The 24,894-nt window shown below is 42.8% G+C and overlaps 1 protein-coding gene across 24 annotated transcripts in view; it reads right to left on the minus strand.

Moving 5' to 3' along the window:
• Window positions 1-24,894, minus strand: part of LOC112454584 (ankyrin-3) — an 83,071-nt gene that overhangs the window by 1,543 nt on the left and 56,634 nt on the right. For 11 of the 24 annotated variants that reach the window (XR_003040752.1, XR_003040746.1, XR_003040747.1 and 8 more), the window contains 4 exons: window positions 8,222-24,049; window positions 7,180-7,248; window positions 5,038-6,243; window positions 3,313-3,526 (listed from right to left, as the gene is read on the minus strand). Coding sequence is in view for 3 of the 24 variants with exons in the window: in XM_025016067.1 (XP_024871835.1) it covers window positions 5,038-6,243; window positions 7,180-7,248; window positions 8,222-24,049 (17,103 nt within the window). In the remaining 21 variants the exon portion in view is untranslated. Of the gene's footprint in view, window positions 1-3,312; window positions 3,530-5,037; window positions 6,244-7,179; window positions 7,249-8,221; window positions 24,050-24,894 lie in introns of all 24 variants that reach the window. The other 13 variants (XR_003040760.1, XR_003040754.1, XR_003040753.1 and 10 more) reach the window with 13 other exon arrangements.

Below are 24,894 nucleotides of genomic sequence, written 5' to 3' on the forward strand. Positions count from 1 at the left end.
TATGTTGTATGTATATATTACGCATTTTCACTCAACTAGCCAAAAACTATATGCAACCGTTTTCCTCACGTGTGATCATCTCCCTCCTCGGCACGTTGATCACGGCGGATATTGTACGCCTCGCGTGACTTATACTTGTACAACTTTTACTGTGTCCACTACTCGTTTTCTCGTACTGTGATGCTAATTACTTTTACACGTGTGCTACAAGCTGTAAGTCATCTCAAACTCGGCCGAATTCCTATGTCTCGATGTGTCGAATTTAAACGTGTCGCGTAGCGATCGATCTCCATGAGGGAGTCTAAATAAATCATGGTACAATCGACGAGGAGGTGATTTCTCGCTACATCTTCTGTTTGTTCTTTCACGAGAGGCTTCCTCGTCGATCCTACGACGATTTCCCCTCGTTCATGTAGGAGAAGATAAAAGATAATTGCACGTTACTCTGACTGAGAATCCTAAATAGCAGTCTGATGGATCTAGTTTTCGGTTCTTCGGTCCCAATCGCGACAGGACTTTTATAAAATCTACTAATTGTTTTATAAAATCCTTTTAGATGCGAATGTGGAAAAATGCTAGTCAATGAGATTAAAAATCAATACCGAATTAATTTTGATTTTAAAAACTGTAGTTAGACAATGCTTAGCTTAGAATTTGTTGATTACCCTTTGAACATACGTGTGTAATTGTTCTGCTATTTAGGATCATTTGAAGAATCAGTTACGTTTCATAGGAAGACAGCATCGTTGTAAGACAGCGCTTACGAGACGAACGCTCGTTGATCAGTATTTAATTAAATACGGCGACATTATTACTGAGCAATATTCAGAATACTTCTCAGTACGATTGTGCTGCGCGCAGCGAGCTCGTGTGAAGCGCTGATAAAAGCCGCTGAACAAAGCATTTAGCAGTTAGTCGTAAGAGATGTAGGTACTCAACGTTCTCGGTACAACAGAAGATTATACTACGGTAAAAACTGAAAGTGGTGTTTCCTCGACAGTTCGGCAAATATATCCAGATATTATGTACATTTTGAAAATGCGGTAATTGTGGCAAAGATGAATAATCGATTCGGGATCTCAACGGCATCCGAGGTGAAGCAATGACTCTGAGGACACAGGTCAAAAAAGACTTTATAGATATTTTTATATACGACGAAATACATCGTTCTTGGGCAAAGAGCGTTATCGGAATTTAAACTCGAAAAAAAGGGAAGTTATCACAGATATCACGATTCTAATGCGCGAGTCTACCGCCCTTTGGTTTTGACCGTAGTTTTGCACAAAACGCTCCATGAGATTTGGCAGCCATTTCATGGGAGCCCGTACTAACTACTAGTTAGTATTGTTAGACGAACGGTCAGGTATTACTCGAGTATTATTACGGATATTCGGTGATATTAATTTCCCGATGCGGAAAGGACGTTAGTGCATCCTCGCGGAGATTTCAAATTCTTCGGAGCGACGATAAATCATTTTACTTGAGACGATCTTCACTGGCACGTCGAAATAGGAAATGTATTGTGCGGATTGGAAAACTCAAGTGTTCATAAGGATACTGAATGAATAAAGCGTCAATCAACACGTGGACACTAGCTATATCGAAATGATTGTTGCGTCTACAGTTCGAATTAGCGGATCGCTAATAAGAAGAACGAAACAGGCTCGAGGGATGCGAGGAAGAAACACGAGTGTCTTCTGTCTCGGTTCTCCGTCCCCACGGGGATTGAAACCGGATGTAATTCCGGGGAGTCCGTCTTTCGATGCGTCGAAATGGTGCTGAGAGATCCAAACTCGCCGGAGTTATATCGGTTCTTAGTCCCTTTCGCACTGCCCTTTGACGTACGTTTGCAGTTCTGCGGGATCGGAAGGGGGTCAGACTCGGTGATGAACTCGTTAAGAAGCCGCGCAGCACATCGGTCAGTGCAACGCAACTCGCTTTCACATCGTTGCGGCGAAAAGAGAGTTGGTTTAATGCCGTTTCGGGAAGTAGCCGTGTGTATATACTCATCCGTATATCGACAGAATCCGAAGCAAGCTTGCACACCTTGTGCTTGCACACGTATATAGGCACGATACATATACATACACTTAGAAATTACTTACATGACGATTCGCCTAACAATCCTAACGTGACTAAAAAAACACGATTGGTCCCTCTACACTTTAGCTTTATCTTGAGTTGCTTATTGTCAGAAGAGAGCTAGAGGGGTAATAGTGATCTATAGGATGCTCGAAACTAAAACAAAAAGAAACACAAGGAGGAAGAAAGAAAGAAGACGAAAATGGAGAAACGAAAGATAAAAAGAAAGGAGAGTAGGAGCTCTTCTTGGTACGGCAAGGGTACGTGCAACTAGGCGTAAAACATATCTTTCCATTGATCGGAGCGGGAAAATCGTCGTGCCCCGACAACGAGGCACTGCGCAAAAGTAAAACAGTTACTACGGGCGTAGACTAAGGTTCGTACGATGCAAAGATGCAATCATGCGAGGGGAGTGTCAATACTCATGCAGGCCGTTACTCCAGAAAAAGAAAGCTTGCGGAACAAAAGTTCGTCGATCGCGGGGATTTACCTGTCCTCTCGAAATAAATGACAATTTATCACACATATGTGACGTGATGTACTCGGTATCGGTACAGGTGGCCCTACGTGTGACAGAAGGCAGTTCAGTTTTACAAGTTGGTCATTTGTTGCACATTTTTTCTACCTTCCTTGCTGTTCGCCAGAATTGTTAAGACTACTGCTGAAGTTCGAAAATTATTACGCGGACGAACTAGCTTCGAAATCATTTCGATCGCAGATGGCTCGAAAAACGTAAAAATAGATTTCAGTCTTATATACGAATATTCGATAAATAAATATGTCTATCGATAAAGTTTTGTGCTTTATCGCTGGGACATTGCATACTTTGTAAATATATTATTGATACAAGCCCTAAGGACTCTCCATAATCGCGAGGATGTGTATCAATTGATTACCTACGTACAATTTTCTTCAAAAGTGACACGTTTAATTTATCAATTACTTGATGTGTATTATAACTTCAGAATTTCTGAATCGTTATACTTCTAAATACACAAGCAAACTAATAAGAATAATCGCTTATATCATTTTTGTAGGCAAAAGTTCAAGCTAAAAAAAGAACAGAACAATGTGAATCATGTCACTTTCGAAGACAAGATACAATATTGATTGGTTGCTTAGATTTCTATCCTGATGGCCGTAAAAGTTTGACCTGGCTTTTAAAAGAGATTTAATGTTATAAAACGATATACTCTTTAGTAGAAAATAAATAATAAAGGGTAATCGTACCCGGCTTGCCTCGGGACATTGTTAGACAGGGTATAGATGTCACGCTGAAATGTTTGTGGCTCCAGGACAAGTATAAGCGCTACTAGAAGTACCAGCACAGCGACAGCTATGCTCATCCAACACGCGCAGCTGGTTCTACCGGATGTCTTCGTCCTAGTCTTCGGTTCTATCCTATTGCCCGAGCAAACCGACCGTACCATATTGTGTGTTTCTGCTACTTAAAGATTATCAAATTCATTGCTTTGAATTATCATCGGATATGTAAATTTCGATAAGTTGATTGATTGATTCAGATTGACTGACTGATTGATTGATTGAATGATAGCTCCACCGCGATGTGATTAGTATGAGGAAGCCGAGAATAACAGAATAGCCACATTTTGTCTCGAAAGTCAAAGTCGAGATTATCGTAATGATTACCTAACCGTAATGATTTTATCCAATTACTGATAGATTAATTAATTAATTAATTGATTGGTTAATTTTATCATTATTCAAAAATATACTCACAATTAAACTCTCGGTCTGCAATATATTTAGCAATATTTCAATTTGTCGCCAAATTGGAAGTTTCGAAAGACGCATTCGAGATTTAATCCCAACTATCGTCGCTGAATTTTATGAGCAATGAAAATAATCTCATACAATTTTTGGAAAAACTTCTGTAAATTGGCTCATACCGTCTAGCATTAAATAATTAGATGTGTGCGCTGAATTTATGCCCCGTGAAGATTTTTTAAACGCTTATCGCGATCTTTGTACGATCTTTCTTTTCGTTTGTTGCAAATCGTTTGTTATTTCGTCAGCGCCATTTCGACAAAATCACGCGAAGATACTTTGGGGTACGTTTAAATCTTTCTTTTTACTTTTCTTATCGCCGAAAGCACAATCAGCGCGTCGACGTGTGATAGATATGCGTTCGATCATGGCTGATCGCCAATGAGCCTCAAATGAAAGTATGCTAGTCCCAGGAAGCCCCTGATCAGAAGATTCCATACATTCTGTAGCCAAGACCAACGGAAAAACAAAAAAAGTAAGAGAACGACGTTATATCGTCGTCGAACGTTTCCCAAACGAGAAGCAACACTAAAATCGATTAACCATTAACCGCACATGTCACAGTTTCTCGCAACGCGCCCACGAAGAGGAGTATACCGCGCATTTTATACAGACTTATATACGACTGCATTTGACAAGCTTTATTTTTCCTAGCGGGTCGTTACCCTTCTGTACGTTTAATATCATCATGCGCAGTAAGACGGTTCTTATCTAAAACATCACAGATCATGCAATTCCCAAGCGAACAATTCCCATTTTGCTTCTTGCGATCTCAGTTCCAAGCAGCAATAAAGAGTCAAAGGTCCTCCCAACTAAAAGTTAACGGAAATTATGTGTTTCAACATGTTTTTGAAAATATCTCAAATAAGTTCCACCACTCAATATGTTAATTATTCCCATCGGACAATTGCGAACATCGAACGTGCTCTTATCATGCAACTAGCGGGAGGTACGGGAAAATGCATGGGAGTTGCGTGCAAAGGTAGCAAAGGGATTCAACACCAAAGCTCAACCGTGTAGTAATCTATATACAGATATATATATCTTTTTTTTTTCTTTTAAGGGCTCGTTCGTTCACATAATCCGGGAGGTAACCGATTAGCGAGGGGGGTTTTCAAGGGGTATGTACATTGCTTATGCAGAAGGTTAGCTGTGAGAGTGCGGTACCTTGGTCGTCCTCCAACGGGGACAGCTCCGCACCTTCGTGCAGTGCTACATCCGACCCGCTGGAACTGCCCAACGTACGCCTCTTGCTCGGGGATCTTCTTCTAGGTTGCGGCGAACCGTCACTATCGGTGTCGCTGTGCATATCGTGCCTCGAACTACCATCGTTCTTGTTGTTGTTATTGTTGTTGTTGTTGTTGTTGCTGGCAAACGTGTCAACGCCGCCGCCGTTCCCGGAACCGGGCGACGTGTCTTGGGAATACTGCGCCTCCCACTGTTCGTTCGCCGCTGTCCACGAGGCGGTCTCACCGATCTCGGATCTTGTTAATTGCTCCTGGAGACTTCTCAGAGCGGACTCCGCGTCCCCGAAGCCACCGCCGCCGCCGCTGCTAGAGATCACCGTTCTCACTACCCTCTCGGTTCTCTCGATCTCCGGCATCTCCGTCGTCACGCGTCGCACAGTCGTGACCGTCTGCACGACCCCGTCGGACTCTGATTTGTCAGTCTTTAGCGTAGTGGTGGAAGAGTCCGGAAATTTGTCGCCGAAATCGAAGATCTCGCCCGGTAGCGTGCCAGCGACCTGATTTATTGTCTTGACAACCTCTTCGCGCGTTACAGGTTGCAAAGCATCATCATCCGACGTCAGAATCACGGTCCTCACCGTCTCTACGATACCGCCCGTCTTCAAGAACTCCTCCAGTTGCGTAGGATCGATCGATGGGTCGCTGGTCACCATCGTAGTCGTTGTTCGTCGTATTTGTTCTATCGAGGGAGCTATCTCCGTTCTGCTGCTTATGGTAGTTTCGGTCGGGTCATCCGCTTTGATAGTATCTTTGATCAACTCCCCATCCGTGTATTCTCTGGTAACGAATTTGACGGTTCTCGAAACTGCTTGTGGACCGACGATACGGTCTTCCGAAGACTCTAACGGGACGGATTCAGGTTCGTCACCCAATTTAGGCGCGTTAGGGTCGACTTTAACGGGTATCTTGCTCTTTGGACTCTTGCTCGGCGACTGCGCCTCCTGCGTCGGCTTGGGCGGCTGCTCGACCGTTTTACGTGTTCGTGAGGCATCACTGAGCTCCAGATGGAACTCGGGTTTGGTAGACGGCTTGGTGGTGGAGTGACGCGGGGCGGGAACAGGTTGTTTTGATGGAGCAGAAGTAGCATGCCTCTCTACAGTCCCATCAATCTCAGCCGAATCATGCCCTGACCCATCCAAAAGGACGTGGACAAGAACAGGAACAAGGACATAAAGCACATTGATACACACTAAGAATTTCAACTCTAGCCCAGCTGCCAAAGTTGGACCGGAAAGATTCGGAGCGTGTCTGCCTCGCATACGCATGTGTACGCGCGTTATGCACTAATAAACGAGAGACTCGCGCCTGGTGCACGCATGCACGCACGTGGGATCTGGGAGAGACGATCCCGAGGAGGGATCTCGCCTCGCGCGTGATGCGTGTGCACGTGCACCGCGGCTCTGCCCGCGTATATAGTTTTATTTTTTAGTTAGTATCAATATTGCAACCAGGATTAGTCTGTTATCAAAAACGAAAGAGAGTACACTCATTAAAAAACGGTGTTTGGTCGTGGCGCCTGAGTCTTACTAAAATGTACCACTGTGGAAGCAGAAGAACACGCCGAGAGCGTTCGAGAATTTGCTCCTATTTTTTAAAATATTCTAAATAATTTTTCTCCAAGCACGCAATTAATTGAAAAAAAGTAAAATATAAATTATGTCCCTTTTACTGTATTTTTTCACCTCCTCGCCGGTATGACGATGCTACAATTTACTGGACAGTTATACGTTGTATAACTGGCTAAAACTACTCGACGAGTATATGCTATGTACAAATTGGCTTTTCGAGCGAGAGCTTTTATCGCAATCTCGCGAACGAGAGCTACCTCTATAAGTTCTCGGCAAAATAAAGAAAATAGAGATCGGTAACTATTTAGTAAGAGACGTGCGCACAGTATCAGTTAGTGTGAAAGCGTCGGCAGGTGCTAACTATGGAAGATAAAGCTAAATATAAATGAGGGCACCAAAAAACAGAGTCTGCTACCGTTACTGATCTTCGATCGGAGATGATGATCCGCGTACGTGAACTCTTTTACATTTTACTCGAGTCGATTTTACGTTACCTGCTTTCGTCGAGGTGTACGCCTGATCCGCCAGGTTCTGTGCCCGTCGCGCAGCCTCTTTGGTCACGTCTGAAATGTTCACACAGAGAAACACATGAGTTCACATCGGGAATCGGCAAGTACGACATTAAAAGCAGTGATTCAACAAAGATTAGATGATGGATGATGCTTTTTTTTTCTCTGCATGGCATACCTCGGTTCATGCTTCGCTAGTTGTGGTATACCTGTTAATTTCAATGAGACATAATTACCGCATAATCGTAAACACGTGATCTCTATATGTTATACGCTACAAACGAAAAAAAAGAGACACGACTGGCGACAAAATAAGATTCCGATGTTCGAGAAGTAGTACTAGGAAAATTATATCCATCGTGGTAAGATACGTTTAAAAAATAGCGTAAAAACCTGGAATCATGCATTAAACGGGAGTTAACAAAATCATTGTTAAAACTAAACTAAAAATAAGTATAGCAAATAATTAAACGTAGTACATATAGGTATATCGTTTATTCATCTCGGTATCGACCGAATATCTTTCTGAATCTTCGTACTATGACGAACGTTTCTGATTTGGATTTCATCTAAAATATAATTAATATATAAATAATCAAGCGCATTTCACTCTCGTGTAAAATTAATTTTAATTAACAATATACCCATTCGATATACACATGGAAACATAAAGAAAATCCAAAACAGTACGCAGAAAATTATAATAGGAACAAGCGGTAGTATGAATGTCTCAGATGTTGTCGATTGGTTCTACGGGTTGTAAAACGATGAATTAGTGGACTGGAAATGATTGAGAGATTAGAGTGTTAGGTCTCATTAATGAATGACGAAGGTGCATGAATGTATATATATGTATATATATCTCTCTTTTTTTTTTGCTCTCTGATGTCACGAGAATAACTATTAAAACTGAAGTTACAGAGAAGCGTCAACTTAATCATTAATCATGTTACACACAGCTGGTATATGTAATATATAATATATAGATATAGATATGGATATATAACGCAAGATTATTGCAAGATACCTTCGGTTCTACTGTCAGTGAACTCGGCGAGTGAACTGGGTGGCGGTGGAGTCGTTCGCACAGACTTTGTCACGACTGTGGTGACGGAGTGCCGTGTGCGAGGCTCGGGGTGCCCTACCGTGGGTACTGTACTCTCTACTACTCTACGCGAATTGTCCGAATCGTCCGCGGCCGCTTCCTTACCCGGGCTAATCTTTTGTGGAATGCGAGATACTTTCTTAACGCTAACTGTTTCGGTTAAATGCTCGACGCCACCGGACGTCTCCGGCCTACCAGCTACCTCCGACCTACGAACAACCTCCTGAGTACTCTCGCTTGAGCGTCTCGATCCTACTCTACCACCGACTCTTTTCGTTTCCGTTTCTGTTACTTTGCCCGTTCTTTTAATGACGGGCGAAGCTTTGTCCGTGGTTTTCGCGTCCGCTGGTGATTTTGACACCTTCGGGGGGGTGATGCTTTTCCTTGTGGCTTTGACGGCGCCGACAGATTTGTTCTTCGCGTCAGTGGTCGACTTGGCGGATTTATCTTTCGCTTGAGCGAGATTGCTCTTAGCGCGAGCTTCCTCCGCGGTTGCCTCCTGCTTGGTCTCCTCCAGGAACTCTTTCATGTCATCCGTCGCGTCTTCTACCGCGTGCTTGGCGCTCTTCACCACGCCTGATAGAAAACCGCCTGCTTTTTGCTTGACCTTTTTAGCTTCTTTCGTGGTTTTATCCGCAGCAGTCTCCGCTGTACTGGCGACTGCACCCGCGCCAGTTGCCAGCTTCCCTCTGACCACTCGTGCGTCTTCCTTCGTTTCGCTTACAACGGCGTCTTTCGTGCGTTTAGTCCTCTGCGTTACATCTTGACCAGTGGACTTAACTTTCTCACCGGCTTGCGACACACCACGTCCTATCTTACTTCCCACCGCTTTCACAGAGGAAACCGTTTTGTCCTTCGCACCTTTTATACCGGAAAGACTCTTCTCCTTAGCGTCTTTCGCACCCTTCGCAGCTTTGTCTGTAGCAGTTTTAATTTCACCGGCGGCTTTATCCTTCGTCTGTCCGAGTTCCTTCAACCTCGCCGCCGCGGCCTCTCTAGCAAGCGCTTCATCAGTAGCTGCCTCCTGTCTGGTTGCTTCCAAAAAGTCTTTCACATCGTCGGTAACTTTCTTTCCTGTTTGCTTTGTATCTTGAATAACTCCAGACAGGATATCCGATCCCTGGTCCTTCGCCTTTTTGGCGTCTTTCGCAAGCTCGTCTTTGGCCGCTTTGACGCCGACAGCGACAGTATCGGCTCTCGTTAATAATTTCTCCTTCACCGCCTTTTTATCTTCTTTTATTTTTTTATCGAGACTTTCTCTGGCACCCTTTATACCATGTGCGATATCCGTGGTCTTGGATTCTAGTTTCTCACCGACTTTCTTCGTTTCAGCCGCTAGCTCATGAACTGCAGTCTTCGTGGTGTCTGCTGTTTGGGCCACCGTCTCGGAAATTTTATCTTTAGCGTCTTTGACGTCAGCTGCCAATTCTTTTGTAACGTCCTTTGCACTATCGACAACAGCATCTTTCTTGTGTTCCAATTTCTTCAAACCAGTCGCAGCAGTTTCTTTAGCACGAGTTTCTTCCAATTTCGCTTCCTGCTTCGTCTCGTCCAGAAATTCCTTGACATCGTCCTTTGCGCTCCCGACAGCGTGTTTCGCGCCTTTAACGATTCCCGAGAGAAAACCGGATCCCTTTTCCTTAGCTTTCTTCGCTTCTTTAGTTGCCTTATCTTTAGCTGCTCCAGCACCATCGGTCACAGCTTCGGCTCCCGCTGCCAATTTCTCTTTCACCTTTTTCGTATCATCCTGTACTTCCTTAACAACTGCATCTTTGGTATCTGCAACTCCTTGGGTAACAACTCGCGCTGTCGAATCTAATTTTTCACCAGCTTCTTTCATTTCTGAGGTTACTTCGTCTTTAACAGCTTTGACCGCATCAGTAGCTTTATCAATATCTTCGGAGATTTTCTCAGTCACTTTTTCTTTCGTATCTTTCGCTGCGGCAACAGTCTTATCCTTGACATCTTTTACTCCAGCAACAACTCGATCAGTTGTATCTTTTACGCCAGTAACGACAGTATCCTTCTTATGTTCTAGGTCCTTCAATCCAGCCGCTGCTGCTTCTTTAGCACGTGCTTCTTCCAGTTCTGCTTCGCGTTTCGTTTCGTCTAGAAATTCTTTGACGTCGTCTGTTGCGCTTTCAACGGAATGCTTGGCGCCTTTAAATATACCCGACAGAAAACCAGATCCTTTCTCCTTTGTTTTCTTTGCTCCTTTGACCGCTTTATCTTTAGCTGCCTCGGTACCGTCGGCTACAGCGCCGATACCAGCTGTCAACTTTTCTTTTGCTAATTTTGCATCATCTTTCACTTCTTTAGCCGCTGCATCTTTAGTATCCTTAGCAGCTTGTGCAACATCTGCCGTGGTATCTCCTATTTTTTCACCGATTTTCTTTGTTTCTGCTGCTATTTTCTCACCGGCTGCTTTCGTGGTATCGGCAACTTTCTGCGCATCTTTCGATACTTCCTCGACAACTTTATCCTTTTTATCTTTTACTGCAGAAACTGTTTTAGCTTTTGCATCTTTCGCGTCAGCGACAGTTTTGTCTATAACTTCTCGAACTTCGGTGATCGTAGCATCTTTCTTGTCCTTCAAGTCTTTGAGACTCGCGGCTGCTTTCTCTTTCGTATGTTCTTGTTCTAACAAAGCTTCCTTCTTTGTTTCCTCCATAAATTCTTTGACGTCGTCAGTGACAGCGTGTTTTGTACCTTTAAATATGCCCGATAGAAAACCAGATCCCTTTTCTTTAGCTTTCTTAGCTTCTTTAGTTGCCTTGTCCTTAGCGGCATCAGCACCATCGACCACGGCTTCGGCTCCCGCGGTAAATTTCTCTTTCACTTTTTTCGAATCATCTTGTATTTCCTTAACAACTGCATCTTTGGTATCTGCAACTCCTTGGGTAACGACTCGCGCTGTCGAATCTAGTTTTTCACCAGTTTCTTTCATTTCTGAGGTTACTTTGTCCTTAGCAGTCTTAATTGCATCAGCAGCTTTATCAATATCTTCGGAAACTTTCTCAGTAACTTTTTCCTTCGCGTCTTTCGCTACGGCAACAGTCTTATCCTTGGCGTCTTTTACTCCAGCAACAACTCGATCAGTTGTATCTTTTACACCAGTAACGGAAGCATCCTTTTTATGTTCTAGTTCCTTCAATCCAGCCGCTGCTGCTTCTTTAGCACGTGCTTCTTCCAGTTCTGCTTCGTGTTTCGTTTCATCTAGAAATTCTTTGACGTCGTCTGTTGCGCTTTCAACGGAATGCTTGGCACCTTTAAATATACCCGACAGAAAACTAGATCCTTTCTCCTTTGTTTTCTTTGCTCCTTTGACCGCTTTATCCTTAAGACTCTCAGCACTTTCAGTCATAGCTCCAACTCCGGCAGTCATTTTTTCTTTCACCACTTTTGCATCATCTTTAACTTCTTTAGTGGCTGCATCTTTTGCATGTGAAACTCCGTGCGCAACATCCTGTGCTGTTGAATCTAATTTCTCACCAACCTTCTTCACTTCCGATGTTACTTTGTCTTTAGCAGCTTTGCCCGTATCAGCAGCTTTCTGGATATCTTCCGAAACTTTCTCAGTTATTTTGTCTTTCGTATCTTTCGCTGCGGCGACAGTCTTATCCTTGGCATCTTTTACTTCAGTGATAGCTCGATCTGACGTGTCTTTTACACCACTGACAACAGCATCCTTCTTATGTTCCAATTCCTTTAATCCAGCTACTGCTGCTTCTTTAGCACGCGCTTCTTCAAGTTCGGCTTCATGTTTTGTTTCATCTAAAAATTCTTTAACATCGTCCGTTGCGTCTTCTACAGCGTGTTTTGCACCTTTGAAGATCCCGGAAAAGAAACCAGCAGTTTTTTCTTTAGCCTTTTTCGTCTCTTTCGTTACCTTATCTTTTGCACTATCTGTAGCTTCGGCGACCGCGTCAGTGTCTGCTGCCATTTTCTCTTTCACTAATTTTGTATCTTCCTTTACTTCCTTAACAGCTGAATCTTTAGTGCCTTTGGCAGCTTGCGCAACATCCGTCGCAATATCTCCTACTTTTTCACCGATCTTTTTTGTTTCTGCTGCTAGTTTCTCACCGGCTGCTTTCGTCGCATCGGTCACTTTCTGTGCGTCCTTTGAAACTTCTTCCACAATTTTATCCTTTTTATCTTTAACAGCGGAAACTGTTTTATCTTTTGTCTCTTTCACGTCAGCTGCGGCTTTGTCTGCTGCTTGTTGTACTCCGGTTACGACTGCGTCCTTCTTATCCTTTAAATCTTTCAGGCCAGCGGCAATATCTTCTTTAGCACGTTCTTTTTCTACAGAAGCTTCTCTCTTTGTTTCGTCCAAAAATTCCTTGACGTCACTAGATGCATCATCTACAGAGTGTTTCGCACCTTTAAATATTCCGGAAAAGAAGCGACCTGTTTTTTCTTTAGCTTTCTTTGCTTCTTTCGCCACTTTATCCTTTGCACTATCTGTAGCTTCTGCGGCCGCGTCAGCGCCTGCTGCCATTTTTTCTTTAACTAATTTTGTATCTTCTTTTATCTCTTTAACTGTTGCATCTTTAGTATCCTTAGCTGCTTGTGCAACATCTGCCGCGGTTTCTCCTATTTTTTCGCCGACTTTTTTCGTTTCTGCTGCTACCTTCTCACCGGCTGCTTTCGTAGTGTCGGCAATTTTTTGCGCATCTTTTGATACCTCCTCGACAACTTTATCCTTTTTGTCTTCTGCTGCGGAAACTGTTTTATCTTTTGTCTCTTTCACGTCAGCTGCGGCTTTGTCTGCTGCTTGTTGTACTCCGGCTACGACTGCGTCCTTCTTATCCTTTAAATCCTTCAGACCAGCGGCAATTTCTTCTTTAGCACGTTCTTTTTCTACAGAAGCTTCTCTCTTCGTTTCGTCCAAAAATTCCTTGACGTCGCTAGATGCATCATCTACAGAGTGTTTCGCACCTTTAAATATTCCGGACAAGAATCGACCTGTTTTTTCTTTAGCTTTCTTTGCTTCTTTCGTCGTTTTATCTTTTGCGGAATCTATAGTGTCCGCAGCAGTGTCAGCACTTGCAGTCAATTTTTCTTTCACTAATTTTGTATCTTCCTTTATCTCTTTAACTGCTGCATCTTTAGTATCTTTGGCAGCTTGTGCAACATCTGCCGCGGTTTCTCCTATTTTTTCGCCGACTTTTTTCGTTTCTGCTGCTACTTTCTCGCCGGCTGCTTTCGTGGTATCAGCAACTTTCTGCGCATCTTTAGATACTTCCTCGACAACTTTATCCTTTTTATCTTTTACTGCAGAAACTGTTTTATCTTTTGCATCTTTCGCTTTATCTACAGCTTCTTGAACTTCACTAATAACAGTGTCCTTTTTATCTTTCAGATCTTTTAGACCCGCAGCAGCTTTTTCTTTGGCACGTTCTTCTTCTAAAGCAGCTTCCTTCTTAGTCTCATCCACAAATTCTTTAACATCGTCAGCTGCATCTTCTACGGCATGCTTCGCACCTTTGAAGATGCCAGAAAAGAAGCCACCAGTTTTATCTTTAACTTTCTTCGCTTCTTTCGTTACTTTATCCTTTGCACTGTCCGCAGCTTCTGCAGTAGCGTCAGCATCTGCAGCCAATTTTTCTTTCACTAATTTTGTATCTTCTTTTATCTCTTTAATTGTTGCATCTTTAGTATCTTTGGCAGCTTGTGCAACATCTGCCGCGGTTTCTTTTATCTTTTCACCGACTTTCTTCGTTTCCACTGCTACTTTCTCGCCGGCTGCTTTCGTGGTATCGGCAACCTTCTTCGCATCTTTGGAAATTTCCTCGACAACTTTATCTTTCTTGTCTTTCATTGCAGAGATTGTCATATCTTTTGCATCTTTTGTATCGGTGATGGCCTTGTCTGCGACTTCTTGAACTCCAGTAACAATAGCGTCTTGCTTATCTTTCAAATCTTTGAGACCTGCGGCAACTTCTTCCGTAGCACGTTGCTTTTCTAATGAAGCTTCTCTTTTTGTTTCGTCCAAGAATTTCTTAACATCGTCAGTTGCGTCTTCTGCGGCGTGTTTTCCTCCTTTAAATATCCCAGAAAAGAAGCGACCTGTTTTCTCCTTAGCTTTTTTCGCTTCTTTCGACGCTTTATCTTTTGCACTATCCACAGCTTCTGCAGCCGCATCAGCATTTGCAGATAATTTTTCCTTTACTTTTTTCGTATCCTCCTTCACTTCTTTAATCGCTGCATCTTTGGTGTCCTTGGCAGCTTGTGCAACATCCGCCGCGGTTTCTCCTATTTTTTCACTGACTTTATCTGTTTCCGCTGCTACTTTCGCACCGGCTGCTTTCGTGGTATCAGCGACTGCCTGCGCATCTTTCGAAATTTCATCGACAATTTTATCTTTTTTGTCTTTTACTGCAGAGACTGTTTTATCTTTTGCATCTTTCGCTTTATCAACGGCTTTATCTACAGTTTCTTGAATTTCACTAACGACAGTGTCTTTCTTGTCTTTCAAATCTTTCAGTCCCGCAGCAGCTTTTTCTTTGACACGTTCTTCTTCCAAAGCAGCTTCCTTTTTAGTCTCATCCATATATTCTTTAACATCGTCGGCTGCATCTTCTACGGCGTGTTTCGCACCTTTGAAGATGCCAGAGAAGAAACCGCTTCCTTTCTCTTTAGCTTTCTTTGCCTCTTTTGTCGCTTTATCCTTTGCACTGTCCGCAGCCTCTGTGACCGCGTCAACGCCTGCTGCCAATTTTTCTTTTACTAATTTCGTATCTTCCTTTACTTCCGTAACTGCTGCATCTTTAGTGTCTTTGGCAGCTTGCGCAACATCCGTCGCAGTATCTCCTACTTTTTCACCGATCTTCTTCGTTTCTGCTGCTAGTTTTTCACCGGTTGCTTTCGTCGCATCGGTCACTTTCTGTGTGTCCTTTGAAACTTCTTCCACAATTTTATCCTTTTTATCTTTAACAGCGGAAACTGCTTTATCTTTTGCCTCTTTCACGTCAGCTGCGGCTTTGTCTGCGGTCTGTTGAACACCAGAAACAACCGCATCTTTTTTATCTTTCAAATCTTTGAGTCCTGCAGTAATTTCTTCTTTAGCACGTTCTTTTTCTACAGAAGCTTCTCTCTTTGTTTCGTCCAAAAATTCCTTGACGTCGCTAGATGCATCATCTACAGAGTGTTTCGCACCTTTAAATATCCCTGAAAAGAAGCGACCTGTTTTTTCTTTAGCTTTTTTTGCTTCTTTCGTCGTTTTATCTTTTGCAGTATCTATAGCTTCCGCAGTAGTGTCAGCGCCTGCAGCTAATTTTTCTTTTACTAATTTTGTATCTTCTTTTATCTCTTTAATTGCTGCATCTTTAGTATCCTTGGCTGTTTGTGCAACATCTGCCGCTGTTTCTTCTATCTTTTCACCGACTTTCTTCGTTTCCGCTGCTACTTTCTCGCCGGCTGCTTTCGTGGTGTCAACAACCTTCTTTGCATCTTTGGAAACATCTTCGACAATTTCATCTTTCTTGTCTTTTACTGCAGAAACAGTTTTATCTTTAACAGCTTTTGCGTCAGTGACGGCTTTGTCAGTGGCGTCTTGAATGCCAGTAACAACAGCCTCTTTTGTATCCTTTAAATCTTTCACACCTGCTGAGACTTTTTCTTTGGCACGCTCTTGTTCCTGTGCAGCTTTTTTCTTCGTCTCATCTACAAATTCTTTTACATCATCGGATACTTCTTCTGCAGCATGCTTTGCACTCTTAAATATTCCCGAAAGAAAGCCGCTACCTTTTTCTTTAGCTTTCTTCGACTCCTTAGTTACCTTGTCTTTCGTAGAAGCAGCACTTTCTGCTACAGAGTCAACGCCTGCTTTTAATTTCTCTTTCGCAGCTTGTACGTCTTCTTTCACTTCTTTCGCCACGCTATCTTTTGTATCTGCAACACCTTGCGTAATATCATCGACAATTCCCTTTGTATCTGCAATTGCTTTGTCGCCTGTCGCTTTAGTGGCGTCAATAGTCTTCTCGACTTGGTCGATTATTTCCTCAGTGACACGATCTTTTGCATCTTTCGCATCGATAACCATACTGCCTGTCTTGTGCTTCAGATCTTTGAGTTCTGCTTCCGCCGCTTCCTTGGCCTGTGCTTGCTCTAATGCTGCTTCCTTTCTCGTTTCATCCAGAAACTCTTTTACGTCATCCACTGCGCTGTCCGCGGAATGTTTCGATCCTCTAAATATTCCTGAGAAAAAGCTAGTAGCCTTTTCCTTAGCTTTCTTCGCCTCTTTACTTGCCTTGTCTTTAGTAACTTCTGCCGAATCCGAAATAGATTCAGCTTTGGCAGCCAACTTTTCCTTTATAACTTTAGCGTCTTCTTTTGCTTCCGTCACAACTGCATCCTTGACATCCTTCACATCACTCCCGGCATCTGCCACGGAAGTTTCTACTTTTTCGACTATTTCCTTGGTCTTTGTAACTACGTCGTCACGAGCTGCTTTCAAATCATGTTCAGCCTTATCTATATCTTTGACAGCTGTATCTATCAGCTTATCTTTCGTATCTTTCGCGGTAGAAACTGCTTTATCTTTAACATCCTTTACATCTTTAACAGCTTTGTCCGCGGTATCCTTAGCGCTATGTACTGCGTCATCCTTCTTACGTTTTAACTCCTCCAATTTTTCAGCTGCTTCCTTTTCCGTGTCGCTTACATGCTCCTTCACATCTTCAGATATATCTTCCGTGGCGTGTTTCGCACCCTTGAATATACCAGAAAAGAAACCACTTGTCTTTTCTTTCGCTTTTTTCGCCTCTTTCGTAGCTTTATCTTTTGCACTGTCTGCAGCTTCCGCAGCAGCATCAGCGCCTGCTGCTAACTTATCCTTCACGAACTTTGTATCCTCTTTCATTTCTTTGACCGCTGCATCTTTAGTATCTTTTACATCCTGCGTAACTTCTGATGCTGTCTCTCCTATTTTCTCACCAATCTTCTTCGTCTCTGTTGCAACTTTTTCACTAGCTGCTTTTGTAGTGTCGGCAACCTTTTGTACATCTTTAGAAACTTTCTCTTCAATTTTATCCTTTTTATCTTTAGCAGTAGAAACTGCTTTATCCTTCGCATCCTTTACATCAGTAATAGCTTGGTCAGCAGCTTCTTTAACTTCGGTTGTAACAGTATCCTTCTTATCTTTTAAATCTTTCAATCCCGCGGCAATCTTCTCTTTAGTACGGTCTTCCTCCAAAACAGCTTCCTTCTTCGTCTCGTCCAAATATTCTTTGACGTCATCGGCAGCATCTTCCACAGCGTGTTTCGCACCTTTAAATATCCCGGAAAAGAAGCCACTTGTTTTCTCCTTAGCTTTTTTCGCTTCTTTCGACGTTTTATCCTTTGCACTATCCACAGCTTCTGCAGCCGCATCAGCGCTTGCTGCTAATTTTTCCTTTACTTTTTTCGTATCCTCCTTCACTTCTTTAACCGCTGCATCTTTAGTGCCCTTGGCAGCTTGTGCAACATCTGCTGCAGTTTCTCCTATTTTCTCACCGATTTTCTTCGTTTCTGTTGCTACTTTTTCACCGACTGCTTTCGTGGTATCAGCAGCTTTCTGAGCATCCTTCGAAACTTCTTCTTCAATTTTATCCTTTTTATCTTTGGCAGCAGAAATTGCTTTATCCTTCGCATCTTTCGCATCAGTGATAACCTTATCTGCGGTATCTTGAATTTCTGCAACAACAGCGTCTTTTCTATCCTTCAAATCCTTAAGATCGGCAGCAACATCTTCTTTAACACGTTCTTTTTCTAATGATGCTTCTCTTTTTGTCTCATCCAAAAATTCTTTAACATCGCTAGTTGTATCTTCTACGGCATGTTTCGTACCTTTGAATATGCCAGAAAAGAAGCCACCTGTTTTATCTTTAGCTTTCTTCGCTTCTTTCGTCACTTTTTCCTTAGCACTGTCCGCAGCTTCTGCAGTTGCATCTGCGCCTGCTGTCAATTTCTCTTTTACTATCTTTGTATCTTCCTTTATCTCTTTAACTGCTGCATCTTTAGTATCTTTGGCAGTTTGTGCAACATCTGCCGCGGTTTCTTTTATCTTTTCACCGACTTTCTTCGTTTCCACTTCTACTTTCTCGCCGGCTGCTTTCGTGGTATCGGCAACCTTCTTCGCATCTTTGGAAATTTCCTCGACAACTTTATCTTTTTTGTCTTTCATTGCAGAGATTGTCATATCTTTTGCATCTTTCGCTTTATCAACGGCTTTATCTACAGTTTCTTTAACTTCACTAACGACAGTGTCTTTCTTGTCTTTCAGATCTTTCAGTTCCGCTGCGGCTTTTTCTTTGACACGTTCTTCTTCCATTTCAGCTTCTCTCTTTGTTTCGTCCAAAAATTCCTTGACGTCGCTAGATGCATCATCTACAGAGTGTTTCGCACCTTTGAAAATGCCGGAAAAGAAACCAGTTGCTTTTTCCTTAGCTTTCTTTGCTTGTTTCGTCGCTTTATCTTTTGTACTATCTACAGTTTCGGCAGCAGCATCAGCTCCTGCTGCTAATTTCTCTTTCACTAATTTCGTATCTTCCTTTATCTCTTTAACGGCTGCATCCTTAGTATCCTTAGCTGCTTGCGCTACATCAGCTGCGGTATCTCCTATCTTTTTGCCGGTCTCCTTCGTTTCTACTGCTACTTTCTCACCGGCTGCTTTCGTGGTATCGGCAACTTTCTGCGCATCTTTGGAGATTTCCTCGACAACTTTATCCTTTTTGTCTTTTACTGCAGAGACTGTTTTATCTTTTGCATCTTTCGCTTTATCTACAGCTTCTTGAACTTCACTAACGACAACGTCCTTTTTGTCTTTCAGATCTTTCAAATCTGCAGCAGCCTTTTCTTTGGCACGTTCTTCTTCTAACGCAGCTTCCTTCTTCGTCTCATCCACAAATTCTTTAACATCGTCAGCCGCATCTTCTACGGCGTGCTTCGCCCCTTTGAAGATACCAGAAAAGAAGCCACCAGTTTTATCTTTAGCTTTCTTTGCTTCTTTCGTCACTTTATCCTTTGCACTATCTGTTGCTTCTGCGGCCGCGTCAGCGCCTGCTGCCATTTTTTCTTTAACTAATTTTGTATCTTCCTTTATCTCTTTAATCGCTGCATCTTTAGTATCCTTAGCTGCTTGTGCTACATCTGCCGCAGTATCTCCTATTTTTTCTCCAATCTTCTTCGTTTCTGCTGCTACTTTCTCACCGGCTGCTTTCGTGGTGTCGGCAACTTTTTGCGCATCTTTTGATACCTCCTCAACAACTTTATCCTTTTTGTCTTTTACTGTAGAAACTGTTTTATCTCTTGCATCTTTCGCTTTATCAACGGTTTTATCTACAGTTTCTTGAACTTCACTAACGACAGTGTCTTTCTTATCTTTCAGATCTTTCAGTTCCGCTGCGGCTTTTTCTTTGACACGTTCTTCTTCCATTTCAGCTTCTTTCTTTGTCTCATCCAAAAATTCTTTAACGTCGTCTGTCGCATCTTCCACAGCGTGTTTCGCACCTTTGAAGATGCCTGAGAAGAAACCAGTTGTTTTTTCTTTAGCCTTTTTCGCTTCTTTTGTTGCTTTATCTTTTGTGCTATCTGCAGTTTCTGCGACTGCGTCAGCGCCTTCTGCCAATTTTTCTTTTACTAACTTTGTATCTTCCTTTATCTCTTTAACTGCTGCATCTTTAGTATCCTTAGCTGCTTGAGCAACGTCTGCCGCGGTTTCTCCTATTTTTTCACCAACTTTTTTCGTTTCTACAGCTACTTTCTCCCCGGCTGCTTTTGTGGTGTCGGAAATTTTTTGCGCATCTTTTGATACCTTCTCGACAACTTTATCCTTTTCGTCTTTTACTGCAGAGACTGTTTTATCCTTCGCATCTTTCGCTTTATCTACAGTTTCTTGAATTTCACTAACGACAGTATCTTTTTTATCTTTCAGGTCTTTCAATTCCGCAGCGGCTTTTTCTTTAACACGTTTTTCTTCCATTTCTGCTTCTTTCTTCGTCTCATCCAAAAATTCTTTAACGTCGTCTGTCGCATCTTCCGCAGCGTGTTTCGCACCTTTAAAGATGCCTGAGAAGAAACCAGATGTTTTTTCTTTAGCCTTTTTCGCTTCTTTCGTTGCTTTATCTTTTGTGCTATCCGCAGTTTCTGCGATCGCATCAGCGCCTGCTGCCAATTTTTCTTTCACTAACTTTGTATCTTCCTTTATCTCTTTAACTGCTGCATCTTTAGTATCTTTAGCAGCTTGTGCAACATCTGCCGCGGTTTCTTCTACTTTTTCACCGACTTTTTTCGTTTCTGCTGTTACTTTCTCACCAGCTGCTTTCGTGGTATCGGCAACTTTCTGCACATCTTTGGAAACTTCTTCGACAATTTCATCTTTCTTGTCTTTTACTACAGAGACTGTTTTATCTTTTGTATCTTTTGCTTTATCGACAGCTTTATCTACAGTTTCTTGGACTTCATTAACGACAGTGTCTTTCTTGTCTTTCAAATCTTTCAGACCCGCAGCAGCCTTTTCTTTGGCACGTTCTTCTTCTAACGCAGCTTCCTTCTTCGTGTCATCCATAAATTCTTTAACATCTTCAGCCGCATCTTCTACGGCGTGTTTCGCACCTTTGAAGATGCCAGAGAAGAAACCACTTCCTTTCTCTTTAGCTTTCTTCGCCTCTTTGGTGGTTTTATCTTTAGCAGATGCTATGGTATCCGCAGCTGATTCAGCACCGGATGATAGCTTTTCTTTCGCTGTTTTTGCGTCTTCCTTTATCTCTGTAGTGACTGCCTCTTTAATTTCTTTACCTGCTTGCGTGGCATCTTTCGCAGTGGTTTCTATTTTCTCGCCTACTTTCTTCGAATCTGTCACAGCTTTGTCGGTAGCTGTTTTTACGTGATCCGCTACCTTCTCCACATCTTTCGAAATCTTTTCAATAACTTTTTCTTTCTTGTCCTTTACAGCGGACACCGTCTTATCTTTCGAGTCTTTAATGTCGGTAACAGTTTTATCAGTAATATCTTTCGCGCCTGTTACCAAATCATCTTTTTTCTGTTCTAAATTCTTCAAATCAGCAACTGCCGCTTCTTTAGCTCGCGCTTCCTCCAAGGCAGCTTCTTTCTTCGTATCATCCAAGAATTCTTTTACATCATCAGATACTTCTTCCGCAGCATGCTTCGCACCTTTGAATATCCCCGATAGAAATCCTGACCCTTTCTCTTTCGCCTTTTTTGCCTCCTTGGCTGTTTTATCTTTCGCAGCTTCAGCGCCGTCGACAACGTCGCGTGTTTTCTCCTCTACCTTTTTGCCAATCGCGTCTTTACCGTCTTTGATGGCTCTATCAGCATCTTCTGCTGTAGTTGTGATATGCTGTTCAACTTTCTTTACCTCTTTTATCAACTTATCGTCCTTATCTTTATCTTTGAGACCCGTCACTTCACCCAAGATAGCCGCCGTATTCCGTGAATCCTCCAGGAATTTTGCAGTTGCTTCTCGTAAATCGTCGTGGCCACTGTCCGGCAGTTCGAGCGACGGCGTCTTCTCTTTAGACCTGCTCCTGGATCTAGAGCTCCTCGGCTGTTTGGGACTTTTGAATATACCGAAAATGCCGCCCTTATCTTTTCCGACAGCTTCATCCTCGGGAATGATAGATTTTTTAATTTCTTCGTCTATAGGCGGAGTTTTTGTAACACTCTCCGATACTTTTTCTCCAGCCTGCAGGTTTTCTGCCATCTGTCTCGTGTCTTCCAGAAGTTTCGCCGTTGCCAATCGAACTTCCTCGTCTCCGCTATCGAAAGAAGTCTCTTTTGAAGAACTCTGCTCTCGGGATCTGCTTCTCTTCTTGCTCCTGAGTTTTGGGCTCTTGAACATACCGAAAAAGCCACTTTTTTCTTTAGTATCCTCGCTCGTCTCTTTCTCCGTCTCGGGAGCTTTCGGTTCCGGCGTGTCGGATTTTACCTCTGCAGCAAGTTTTTCGGTATCTTTTTTCTCGCCCTTCTGAGTTTTTTCTTTGTCAACGTCCGTTTTTCCGTTTACTTCTTCGTGTATAGTTCTCTCGATGATCATCGTCGTGGTTTGAACAACATCGTACGATTTACCGATTTTATCTGCGGGAGTATCGACGTCGTAAAGTGTGCTCGACACGAAAGTGCGCACCTCTTCTTTGGGAGTGACTTTTGTGCCGTCGCTTTTGTACACGATCGGTAATGCGCTAGTGTCAGCAACTTTCCGCGTGTCATCCAAGAGTTTTTCTGTCACGGCTTTGATTTCCTCATCGCCGCTGTCAAAGGATGTTTCCTTCGATTTGGCAAGCTTCTTGTCCTTGAACTTTGGACTCCTGAAGATCCCGAAGAAGCCGACCTTTTCCTTTACCTTATCTTCTTCCTTTTCGTCATCCCTACTAGGTGCCTGCTCATCCGTTGAAGCAACGACTTTTTCAGCTGCTTTGCTTTCGGCATCCTCGACAGCTTTTGCGCCGATCTTTACAGTCTTCTCCGCTTCTTTTTCGATTGCACTAGGCACTTCGACAATTTTAGATGCTTCAGCCTCTTTTTCCTTTTCCTTCATTTGTAGTTCCAGTAAATCCTCCTTTTCTTTCGCGATTGCTGCCAGCTTCTTTTTCTCTCTCTTCGCGATTTGCTCTGCGCTCTCTTTAGGTTTCTCGACGTGAATAACGGGTATGGCAGACCCATCTTCGTCCTTTTTAGACTTGCTTTTGAACAGACTCGAGAAGAAGCCTGTTTTGTCTTTGCCGTCATCGTCGCTCTCAGCAGCCTCTGCTTTCTTGTCTTCCTTCTCCGCTGGCTTAGCAAGACTTTCGTAAGGTACATGCATGCCCGCAGCGACTCGTCTAGAATCCTCCAAAAATTCCGCGGTAGTCAATCTCACATTGGGGGAGGCTGTGATTTCCGGTAGTCTACTGTCGAAATGCGAGTCCGTCACTTCGCTAGAAGCAAGTTCCGGTTGCTGTTCTGAGACTTTCGTTAGAACAGCCTTCGATTCCTCGTCGCCACTGTCAAAGGACGTGTCTTTCGAACCTTTCTTGCCTCTTTTCAATTTGGAACCTTTAAAAATTCCCGAAAATATTCCGCCACTCTTGTCCTTCGTTTTCTTCGTCTCTTCATCTGATTTTTCTTCCGTACTGTCCGCCGAATGCTGCACGTTGTAAATGTCTTCATAACCTGATGTTTTCATGGTCTTCGCATCTTTGTCCTTCTCCTTCTCCTTGTCTTTATCTTTATCCTTGTCTGCAGGAGTTTTTGCTTCTGGTTTCGTCTGATCAGTTCTGATTACAGTTTCGACCTTCGTCTTTCGCGTAAGATCCGCGCCCTGAGCCAACTTTTCGTCGACTTCCTTACCTTCCTTAGACAGTTTCTCCTTCTCACTAACAACGTCTTTTTTATCGGGAGAAACGATTACCGTTTCTTTCGTGGTCACAGTCTTAGTCGGCGTTTGTTTTATTACCGTAGTTTTAGTAACTATCGTCTGACCTACTTTCGGATCGCCACTGACGGAAACTACTGTTTTCGAAGTGCTAACTTTGGGATCCGGCGTCCCACCGCGATGCTGCTTAATCATCGGCGGCTCGATACTAGGGATTTGCTCTGATTTGGGAACAAAACCTTTCGGCTCGGCAGCCGTTTGATCTAAGTGAACGTTAATTACAGTTTGACCTATCGCACCCCGCGCCTCTTTACTGTCCCGCGCATCATCATAAACCACCGACCACCCTTCCTTCGCTAACTTCCCCTTCTCTTTCTCTGCGTCTGCTATTACACCTGTTAATTAAGTATAATACATTTTAGGCATCTGTATACGTGGTAGCAAAATAAAAGGAACACAATTTTATTTGTCAATTTCGTCATCATTAGTGTAAGCTGGCTCGCTCTTTGATTGCTCTTTTGATTGAACTGCGGTTAGACTGTAATAGTGTGGTTTGTTTTGTGCGTGAAGTGTATGTGCTGTGGAGCAGCCATCTTCTCACTACATCGTTATATACGCAAGGCAAGTGCGATTCAAGAAGGAGAAGTAACATCAATTGCTACCAACAATTAATATACGTGGTGCAACTATACATACATACTTTGACTTTTATAATAAATTTCATTGAAACGTTCTCAGTAGCTTGCAACTTTGTATCTCGGGAGAGTATTTCGATTAGTAGAACATAAACTATGGAACGAATGCTGAAGATATCAAAATGAAGCTGTTAGAAAATATAAACAACAGTAGTATATATTGAGTAGTATATTCACAGCTTCACAAAGAACTCTTGATTACTGTTTTAAGTAGAAACAACAGTCAACTGCTATTAGTGATGACTTTAGCAACTTTTAATCTATGAGCTATAGGCAAATAACGGAACGATATTCTGATGGCCTACGCGACAACGTCTAGTGATCTTTTCTAATGACAGCTGCTCCGTGCGCGCACACAATTGGGCCACACATATTGGCCATTCATGCAACGCCAAATAATTGCAGCGAAACCTTGCTGAAACAAATTAATCTAAAAGTGTTCGCGGAGTATTAAGGATATTAGTGGGAATGATTAAAATGAGGTATAAAAATTATTGTATAAATATATAAGTAATAGCTGCTTGAGATAGGCCAAGGTAAAATAA

The sequence above is a fragment of the Temnothorax curvispinosus genome, unplaced genomic scaffold (genome assembly GCF_003070985.1).
Source record: "Temnothorax curvispinosus isolate PA1 unplaced genomic scaffold, ASM307098v1 QBEX01005133.1, whole genome shotgun sequence".
NCBI classification, from domain to species: Eukaryota; Metazoa; Arthropoda; class Insecta; order Hymenoptera; family Formicidae; genus Temnothorax; species Temnothorax curvispinosus.